Source organism: Neodiprion lecontei, chromosome 3, assembly GCF_021901455.1.
Source record: "Neodiprion lecontei isolate iyNeoLeco1 chromosome 3, iyNeoLeco1.1, whole genome shotgun sequence".
Taxonomy (NCBI): domain Eukaryota; kingdom Metazoa; phylum Arthropoda; class Insecta; order Hymenoptera; family Diprionidae; genus Neodiprion; species Neodiprion lecontei.
The window spans coordinates 22,083,901-22,095,183 of record NC_060262.1 but is presented as its reverse complement, the minus strand read 5'-3'; the positions used below and the strand labels follow the sequence as shown (position 1 = coordinate 22,095,183).

The 11,283-nt window shown below is 36.2% G+C and overlaps 1 protein-coding gene across 1 annotated transcript; it reads right to left on the bottom strand.

The window, feature by feature from the left end:
- Positions 1 to 7,789: 7,789 nt before the first annotated feature.
- Positions 7,790 to 11,209, bottom strand: LOC107219920 (thioredoxin-related transmembrane protein 1). Its single transcript, XM_015658278.2, has 5 exons — positions 10,971 to 11,209; positions 10,295 to 10,456; positions 9,858 to 10,032; positions 9,514 to 9,615; positions 7,790 to 9,426 (listed from the first exon to the last, which is right to left on the bottom strand). The coding sequence occupies exons 1-5, from the start codon at positions 11,114 to 11,116 to the stop codon at positions 9,163 to 9,165; spliced, it is 849 nt and encodes a 282-aa protein (XP_015513764.1). The 5' UTR covers positions 11,117 to 11,209; the 3' UTR covers positions 7,790 to 9,162.
- Between the last annotated feature and the right edge of the window lie 74 nt (positions 11,210 to 11,283).

Here is an 11,283-nt window from a genome sequence, read left to right as displayed (position 1 = left end):
GACAGGGGACGAATCACAGACTTTATACGTTGACTGAAGATATACAAAGACTGATAACCCTGGGTTATTTTTCGTAACAGTTTGTCGGGTCTGGCCGGTTTGGAGGTATTAGCAGATTCCCGTATTATCAACCAAGCAACTGAACACGCCCATAAACGAAGTTCATAACCAACAACAATCGTGTGCAAAACATTGATAACATACCGTTGACATGGTGAAATTGCAAAGTTGAGAAAATCCCGTTCAAGACATATGTGTGCCGAAATTATACAACGGAAAAATAAATGTCAATCAAGGACATGAACGTGTATCATTTATATTTACATGAATACATCAAATCTTTTGCGGGCGACAGTATCATCTCTAAGACGCTCAATTCATTTTTTCAAAGTTTTTTACGTAGTATTTTGGAAGAATATTGAAATGCTCTATTTTTAGTTCCAACCATTTGAAGAATGTTTCTATAAAGAATTTTTGTTTGCTTTGATGAGCACTTTTAAGATTACGATTTGAAGAAATTCGATATCTCAAGTTTTGAAAATATCCGAAAAATTCTGAAACACTTTTTTCTTTGCTAGAAGCACGTTGAAGATATGTAGAAGAATGAGCCTATTTTATGAGTTTTTCCCAAAATTTGTAAACGATAATTGGGTTTTAATTAAGAAAAATTCCGCAAGTTCTTGAATAAATATAAAAATTAATAATGGAAATGAATCTATCATGAGATTCATTGCAAATTAAGTGGAATGAAGAATAAAATATTTGCGGATTTATTTTAAATTCTGATGAGGTTTTAAAATTGTCTTTCAGTCATACACCTTTTTAGAAATGTGACGAAACAAAAAATTTATTTTATCTTCTGTATAATATTGACTTATCAAACCATATTTTTTTTCTCAATTGTTGAAATGCTAAATATTGATTATTGTCAATTCGTAGTTCTTTGAAGCGCTAAAAAAATTGGGAATATCTCTTTCTTTCAGAGCAAATTTTGAAATGTTCTGAATGCCATAAATAACATTATTGAAATATCAACGGTTGTTTTTCAATAAGTGGTTTTCAAGGGTAATGATCCGATGACTTTCAAATCATTAAATCCTGTTACCAACGCAACATTATTCGTAAAGTCAATTTTTATCCTGTCGGCTATACGTACTGCCGTTATCAAAAGATACTCATACTTATAATCTACTGCTATTCCGCATCAAAGGAAGTTGAAGCACGTATAGTTAAACCTTGCACCACTGCACATTTATTTCATTTTAAGAAGTGAGAATTGACTATATAATTGTTACGTTTCCAAAAGGTGGAGTTAAAAATGTTGAAAAGGTTGATCAAAGAGATACTTGATTTGTAGCCACCTACAATGAAGAGAGTACCGAAACCGGTAATCGATGGTAGTATAGCTAGAAGATAACTCGAAAATTTCCTTGCGCGTATTTATAATTGAACATGCAGATAACTTTGTCCCAAACCATAATCATCCTTGTCAATGGAAAATATTTTTTTGGAATATTTAGAGTTAGAAAGTGCGCGACGTGGATTTTTATTATTATATGTATAGGGGTATCAGCCTAAAACTCGAATTGAATTATGAATTCATTTGTTTATTTATTTATTGATAAATTTATATCTTTTACGGGATAAAATTCATTTTTACATAGAAAATACAGATTAGCGTTGATAGGCAAGCCAGTATCTACTTGTATGAAGAAGTAAAGTATCAATTCTGAATTGTTTTTTATTTCTTGATTCATAAAATTAGATTTGTGATTATTTTTTTGTACTCCAAGAAATTGAAGTGGGAATTATTTTTTATTTCTTAATTCGAAAAATTATACTGGGAATTTGTTTTCACTCTCGTGATTCGAAACGATGAATAAAGAATCAGTTCTTTATTTCGATAATTGGAATAATTTAATTGAGAATTAATTCATCTTCTTCAATGAGCAAATTCGTATTATTGCAATTACTTTCAATTTCTCAATTCAAAAACTCGAATTGAGAATTTTTGTGAAAAATTTAATTTTAGTAGCGTAATTAAAAATGAGTGCTGTCAATTGTGATTTTTAGTTTGAAACTAAAATATGTCCGACACTGCTACATTGTATTACATAATTGTGTGGAAAAATGTGCATGCGGCGGGTTGCAAGCCGGTGTGTTTACCGGTCCAAGGATAGTGAGTGGGGTGAGATTGCGATCGAGCGTCTGTGCTGCTGGGCGTCCTAAGAAAAGGAGACTCGCGTAAATACTACGCAAAGGACGCCGCTTCACGATGTGTTTATCTCGTTCATTTTTGATTACGAAAAGTCCCATAAGACTATCAGTCTTTACATATCTTCAGTCAACGCCGTAAGTGGTCGGAGAAGTGATACTTCGCCTGACGGCGCACGTTACGGCAGTCTTGTAAACATTAGATCGCGTTGCGCGTAGCTTGCGTGGTGTTTACACCCGGCCGTGAGACTATGGATATATAAAATAGAGCGTAAGCAACGGCGTGAGCGTCCCGTGAACAGATTTGAATCGATTCTCTAAAGGATAGAAGATAATAATTCTCCCCCCCTCTCTGTCGCTCTTCCGTGATCGTCGTGCGCGGGTTGGGGAACGGGAGAGGAAAAACAGCTAGGTGGCGGGTGCAACTACCCCCACTCCACGGGAAGATCAGGAGAGAGGGCGGGAGCGCCGAGCAGAATCAGTCGTCTCCGAGCAATCGAACTGAGATCATCCGTCCTCGGCATCAGTTCAACATTCCGACCGGTGGTTCAAGTGCATTTCCAACATACTTGTCTGTGAACAATACACGAGGAGCCGTGTATAACCTAACAAAAAACCGAGTTACTAAAGTAAAAACATCCTGCGAACATTGAAGGTGAATTTTGTGTCCCGAGTTTTCATTGTTTGTTGTGTAACTTCAGATTTTAGTGATGTGTGTTTTGTCTCTGTGCGTCGTGTGTCAATTTTAATATTTTTATGGCTTATTTTCGGCAAATGCGCTATTGCATTGTTAGCAAGATTATTCACTCGGTTCAAACAGACAGCTGTAGCACAAAAACTGAGTGTAGAATCCGAGTGTTATTGCGGTGCGGACTTTTGAACTATAAGAGACTAGTGAAGATGTGAATGATGTGAAAAGTGCGTCGCTTCACCGATAAACCTGAGATGCTGCAACTACTGCATGTGAAAGTGTGGAACAGCCCACAGTCGAGGTAACAATACTTATTTTAATTATTGATTGATAGTTCACGGTGGTCATTTAAAGCCGAACGAATTCGTAAATATGAAACAAGACATCAGTAATAATTAATTTGAAAACTGAAAAGCCAATTTCCTAAATTAATTCAAGTGTCGTGTTTTGTTTTTCACAGATTTAAGCAGAGACTTCCGAGTAACTTTTCCATTTCTCGGCAACGTTGGTGAGTTTGCATGTGTTAGGTTACGGGTATTTCCCTGGGATTCCTTTGTCACGTGGCGTGGCGGTAACAATTGTCACACAAATCTTCGATTTCTTAGCTACATGGATAGGCTCATTCACAATCGCAACGTGCTTGACTTTCAGTGGAATCATCATTTCTCGCAATGCAATTTAGCGTAGCTTACTTCAAATTAGAAATTTTACACGTTGCTAAAAGTGGAATGAGCATCGCGACAGGCAACCATCGCTTACTCGGCACTCGCGAGATCGAATTGTGTTTCGTAACTGATGTAATAATCTACGTTTGAATTTACCGATGATGCCGTTTAAGTGGTGGGTTCACCTGAGGTTTCAAAAGTATTCAATTATCCACATTATTGTTAAATTTCAAAATCAATTTGCATCTTATATATCATTTTCAATCTTTTAACAGCCAACAAGTATTGATCAACTGCAGGCTTAGCTCGCTTAGAAAAATGCTAATTAGAATTCAGGATGTTTTAATCAATTTTACCAAAGGTTAATGTACCGATAGTCTGCCAACATTTACTAAAATAACAAATGCAATATTAGAGTTGGCGGGATACAACCGCGATACTGTATTCTGAGTAGGCAGACTACGATACAAAAACATTTTGCTCCCAACAGGTAACCAATGAAAATGTAAGTCAGTGACCACGGCGCAAATGATGAAGAATGATGTGTGTTGGAAAAAATGGAGAATCGTTTAGGTCGAATATAGGTAACCGGGTAGGTAGGTGGACGTTTTGGGATCCGTCGCGGGGTTTATGCATGAGTGTGTGAATCTCTCTTTTCCGTTGGGTGGGTTCGTTGGGAAACAGGCGAGGTTAGGAAGGTCGCGATGTACCGTGATGCTACTAACTTTTGTAATCCACAGCGTCAAACGATCACAGACATTTTCCCAAAAGACTCCACATTCGAGTCTGTCGACCATTTGTAAACATTTGAGTATTAACGAGATTAAATTTCCCACTTCTTGTCACTTTGCAACGATTTTTCAATCGTTATCCAATTCGATTATTTAGTCATCACCGATCGTTATTCCATTCGATTAATCTCTGTGATCGTCTGAATGGGCAAAACGCATCTCTGGACCATTTATCGCGTTCCGTGGTACGCTAGATGGGGAGAGATGCTGAGCTCGAAGACTTCGCGTCGAAGAGGACCGCCGACCGTCACGCCACACAATAATGCATGCCCTCCAACCTCCCTCCCAATTTCAATTTGATTTGTAATCTGAGAACAACAATCCGCATAGCAATGTATCTGGTATCTAAAAGATGCAGATGCGGATTGGGTTTCTACAGAATTTTTGGGACAAGTCCCAGAAAATACAAATTTTTTTACAGTTTAATCTGTCGCGCCTTATTGCGTGTAGATTAATCACGAGAATTGAACGCAGCTTCATGCGCGTAAATTAAGAACGAGAATTCGACGCAGCTTCATGCGCTTAAATTGATAACAAGAATTTGACGCAGCTTCATGCGCGTAAATTAATAATTGAAATTGGGCACGTTTTTTTGCACGTCGATTTTGCAAACAGTATATAAAAAGTTGCGCACTCTCGACGTGCTGATGTTTCAGTTCTTCAGGCAACTTTTTAACGAATAATAAGATTTTCAAGTTCAACGACGCCTTTTGCGCGTGGACTTGATACCTTTCAGTTATGAGAGAAACCGCGGCATTTGAAATCCGGCGCTCAACGCGTAGGAACAAAAATCTCGGTAGTGTATACTGATAGTGAAAAATCGTAGCGTAAATATTTATGAAATATATCTGAAACGTACAGAAATACTCGTTTAACTGATCGTATTATTTTCTGTTTCAGGGCAACAAAACCGATTTCTTAACAAATGCACTGAGACCCATAAAATGTTTCCAAAAAGATATTCACTTTAATAACTCAAAGCAGAAAAGGATGTTGATTCAAAAAATTTAGAATGTTTTGTATTCGTCGATACAATTGATAAACGACGCAATGAATGTTAAAGCGAATATCATGTTGGTTCTTACCCATTTTTTGTCAGTGTATGAACTTATGTGACGGTGCTAACCATACCTTCGTCTGTTTCAGCTAATAAAACCTTTGTCCCTTTCAGCTAATCAAACCTCTTGCCTGTTTCAGCTAAACAAATTATATGTTTGTTTCAACCAATTATTTTGCCTCGTTTTTCGTTAATTATATTTTTCACTTACCTCAGCTCAGTATATTTTTGTCTGTATCGACATATGTCACTAATTGTATTTTTATCTTTTCCAGGTAACTGAGTTCTGTTGACTGTATTGAAAAATTAACGTTTCATTCTTGAGGCTTAGGTCTGGTTTAGGTCTGGTTCAGGGTCAATCATCTGTTTTCATCGATACACAGATTTAGCAATGTGGTTCAGAATCATCATGATCACAAAATGTAGTAAAATTTATTCAGCTGTATTTTTTTTATATTGGTTTAACGGTCTTTTATTGCGATCGTTGTAGTGTAAGAGTTTTTTTTATCGAATCGCTCATAGGTCATGTTTGGCTTGTATTCCACTGTAGAATTATACAGCTCTGTCGTATTTTGGTCGTTGTGCTTATTTTACTTCGATTTGTTTCCATTTCTTCAAAGATTCCTACATCGTCTTCCGGTAGGTAAATGCCAACGTCTTACAGCGATTCGTATTTTCGATATTGGTCTAGTTGTGGATTGTTTTGCGTATTTACCAGGTTCTCCATTCTAGTGATTATCTGATACCTCATACGGAAAAAACCCTTGCGCTAACATTCAAAGTCAATTGGCGTTCGCATATAAGATCAAAACAATCACCCTTCATCCATAATCAAAATAATCATCTTTCATCCATAATTAAAACAGTCATCTTTCATCGATAATAAATAGTCAGCGGGTTATATGAACTGAAAAATTTCGTACAAACTGCGAATTTCCGCGAGTACAAATTGATTGGGAAACAATTTAGCATAATTAAGATGTGAAAAAAATTCATTTGCAATGTTTCGAAGAACGTAACATCGATCTTGCAAGTATTCTTCGTGGAGTAGGCCTACTGGGGATACCACGTAATAAAAAAAAACGCGCCGGGTGCTCTACCGCCTGCGGTGGTGTGGAAACGAGTGAATTTATTTTCACTGGTCAAATAATAACATATTGCAGTTTTTCCAATGACAATTTTATCCGTTGCTCATTGTCAATAAAACTCATGCTGTGATAATGTGTAACGCATGTGGATTCATAATAGTTTCGGTTTTCTCTAGTTTAGTCAGTGAATTCCACGTAAATACATTTTTCTTTTAGATGAATTTCGTTACTTAATTAAAGTCAACAAAGTGCACATACCTTTGGCAATTTAGAGTGGCAATGCCAACATCTTTTTCCCCCGTTTGACCTTTCGCAATCGACACAGTAAAATCGTCGAATTGTAAAATTCCAAAGTTTCACTCGCTACTCATTGAAGAACTCGATTTTTCGGAGATATTAGTTGAATTTCAATTGCTTATTCGGCACAAAATTCCCAGTATTTTTTTCTTGAACTGTTTTTATTATAAGAATTTGTAAGAAACCACGGAAATCTAACGTCAGTCAAGAAATTATTTTTATGTGTCAGCTGCATCTTCTTTCGGAATGATGATATGAGCGTTGACTGAAGATACATATTATCATCTTCAGTTAAAGGTGCGAGTTCAATATTAAACATAATATATGGACAGAAATTATCTCAAGTACTTATAGGAACTATTATATATCTTCATTAATTATTTTTATTAAATCAGATAACATTATTATTGTCCAATCGATGGAGATAGATTCACTTTGCTGAATTTGGCTCAAATAAATTTTCGTAGTTGAAAAATACATGGCATCCATACGGGGTTATTTGAAAATTTCAGTCTGTTCCCATTCGTTATTCCATAGGCATGATAATATTCGATTCTGCATTATCTGGGCAAAGGCGGTGAGCTAGGGTAGCATCAGTTCTGTCGACTTTACGTACCTACCGCTTGCCGGATTAAGTTGCGCGTGCAAGGTAGGACGCAGAGGGTGCCGCTTAACGATAAAATTATCTCGTCCATATTCGATTGCGAAAGGTGCCATAATTCAGTGAACGCCTTATATAAAGCATGCATGAAAACTGATACTTCCGAAAAACAGCCATTGAAATATGTGTTATTAGTTAGTGTTGAATGGTGTCGAGTAGTTTGCATACAATAAGGCATATTGTAGTGTTATTCGTATTGCATACAGTCAGGCGAACTTATTTTGATCGATTCTTTGATCAGTGACGATTTCATGAATTTTCAATTTTTTTCATCAACCAAAAATGCGTAGTATTCACTGAGAATTAATGTATTCGATAAAAAATGTAAATTGGGATACACCCTTGTATATCTATATATTTATTTAGGCAGTTAGTATTACAGAGCTTTTGGCTACCCTGCACATTACACATTTCTCAATAATTCAACTCATCAATATCACTCGTTTTTCATTCAACCATACGTCATATTTTTATATGGATAATTTCATTCAGTAGGAATGTAATCGAAGTAGTAGGATATTTATAATATCAATATCATCGTATATCAAGAAATGTGAAAATAATACGGCAGTATAAAACATCCTACCTAATTGAAAATCGTCGTAAACTGTGCGAAATTAGAAATTAAATTAAAGGAAGAAAACTTACATTAGTTTGTGTATTAAATATTAACGCTCGTCTCTTACTACTATGCATATTTGACACAATCAATGTAACTACTCATACCAACACTGCGCGTGATAATATACGGAAGACTAATATCAATATATGTATGTTGTTTCTTGCGATCAAAACTCCACGCGAAATTATAACTTTCCTTCTAAACATAAAAGGAATAATTAATTGCACGATTGGAATCTAAAAGAAATTCTATCCATTTCTATCTAACCGACACAGGCAAATTTGGCCAGAATAAGTAGAACAGGCAAGAATAAACAACGTATATCGGATCCTCCCGACATTCATGTATGTACAATTTTTCACCTTGGTATACAGTGTAAATGTTCCGTATTATGTAATACGGAGTATGCAGAGAGCACAAAACCATAATTAATGTTAATCTGAATTTTATCACCCTCACTGTAATTACAGAAAAATTATAATTATAATATATTAATTTTTGGATCCCTTTCACAGTATGGTTAACCAGTTTATAATAGCATTATAATCACGGGCGCATACATTGGTAGATTTTGTTGACCGAGAAAATTTGCTGTATGAATTTCGAGATGAATGCAATCGGTAATTTACAACATTGTATTTAATTGCAAATTATAAAAATAATTTTCGTTATATTTAAAAAATATTCCCGAGAAAAGTCGTTATTAATAAAGAATGACCAAATGTCTAACGTACACATTTTTCATTTTACCTATAAAGTAGTGGAACAACACAAGAAAAGACTGTCAATGATAATGCCAACAATCAACTAAGAACAGATGACAAGATACGTGCATTAAAACCTCTAAATAAGATTATTTTCAATACCCTGACAAAAAACCTTCGCACTCCATTGCCGAAATACTCTAGCAACACTAGATTCATCGGTCATACATGCAAAATGGGTTATCGAGTTACGTTACGATTTATGAAAAAAGATTCGCAAAAAACTTCTGCATTATTAGTCAATAGTATTGCGGTTCCTAGCCGTCCTTTAAAGATGGTAATACTTCTTTTCTGAAATGCTATGAGATATAATTAGTCAGCCTTGCGTGGCTTTCGTTTGCGTACGTTCGGGCTGCTGGGTACGCTTTTTGTTTCGTCTTCCTCCTTATCTTCTTCCTGAGCATCAGATCCACTTGCATCTTCATCGACCAAATCATCCTTAACGTTTTCGACCAATTCTTCGTCACCTTCGTTCTTTTCCTGCATAAAACCGCCAGACCCATCCTTTTCTTTTTTCTTACTAGGATATGAGACTGGTTTTGGCGGATATATAAAATCGATCAGGCAAACGATGAACTGGAATATACAATGATTTACTCAATACAGTTTAGCTATCAGCCTCAAAGTTATCAATGTGATGAACAACATCCGATGTATACTTACAAGTCCTAGAATGGCGCCAAGGATTATTGTAGCAATTGAAAAGATCAAATAGCTACCCCAAGTAGGCAGGCCATAGTCTTCCATCAGTTTGTTATGCATTCCCTATAAACGACAGATTCAAACGATTGCAGATAATTCAGTCTGTTGGCCAAAGTGGTAAAAAAATTCGTAAACTTCAAATTTGTTGCACTCCTGAAGGCCTTTTTTTTAGAATCAGAAAATTTCTCATAGTGCAGATGTTGCAAATATTTTCAATATTGATAGGACTCAAACCAGGGCTTCAGTGAATTATCAATACGCAGTACAAAAATAGCCAAACTGAATCATGCAAATAAATTACTCACCCTCAATATTTGTGATAGTTTGAAAAAGTAGCTGATTACAGACATTTGGATAGAGTTTGGGCTTTTCCAACTGGAAATAGGCTCAAGTTGTAACCACTTTTTGTCCTTGACAAACGATATGAGGGATTCCTTGTCTCGTGGACTTTTGTACTGCCTAAATATACCATCTTTTGCGCTAAAAATTGAAAATGAATTCGAAGTATAGATGACCAGATTTATGATCAATAATCATATATAAAATACACATATTCAGTAATAGAGTCGGATCAAATAATGTTTTGATTTCTTCACAAATTCCTTCCAACATTTTACCTAACAAATACATTCATTTTCGGTAGCCTGTATCATGTTAGTATACATTTTTCTATGAAGCAACATATAGTTAATATGTGCCTATAAAATACAAATTCTCGTTTTTTATGGCGTGAACAACCTACTGGAATATTGTCGGTAGGGCAGTAACCATAAATCGTCCACTAAGTCCAGGTGAATCTGTGACGTCTACTTTGCCAACCCGAATGCCGAGATCATTTTTCCAGGAGGCAAAACTCTCCCAAACTGGCTCCAGTGCTTTACATGCCGGACACCAAGGTGCGTAACTGAAATTAGGAGGAAACTATTCGAGAAACGTATTTGCATTGAATAGATAATTAACCTACCATAGATGCGCATAACACCGAATTCAATTTTTGGCAACTTAACCTAACCTCTAAAACAAAACAAGTTCCTACATATTAAAAACCGCTGTTAACTTGAAAATTATTAAATTCATTTGTAGGGTAAGAAAGAATTGTTCGGACGGATTTTACATGACTCATAGAACGTGGTAACTGACAGGGCATGGCGCCGAGATAGCGGTAAAAGCGATATACGAGGAGGTTGAAAAACCGGGCGTTGGTAGTCATGCGGTCACCGCAAATTTTCAACAATTCAGTTTCAGAGCCTCGACGTGGGCGAAAAAAAATCAAAAAATAAGTACACGTCGTAGTAAATATAAGCGAAAACCGGGGGCCGGGTGATTTTTTACACGCAATAAGATATATCGATGATATGCATGTGTGTTACACTAGTAACGTGTCCTGTCTAGCGGATGAATGTTTGTTCGACACTCACAATTCCACCATCCATTCTCCGACCAATATTTTATTCCAGTTGTCTTCGGTTAGCTGTAGCGAGCCTCCATCACCACCGAGAACGCCGTGGATTGACGATAACACGAAAAATATAGAAAAACAGGCAAAATATCGTACAACAATCATTTTTTTCGACTGCAACACTTTATCAGTTCAATGCATGCCCGCCGACGGTTAACAAAGTTGAAAGTATTCAGTATTCACTCGATTATCCGCGGGTTGGGTGTGTTCCGAAATCTATTTTAAGTTTTCACGACCAGCAGATACATACATTTGGTTGATGTTACGAATGT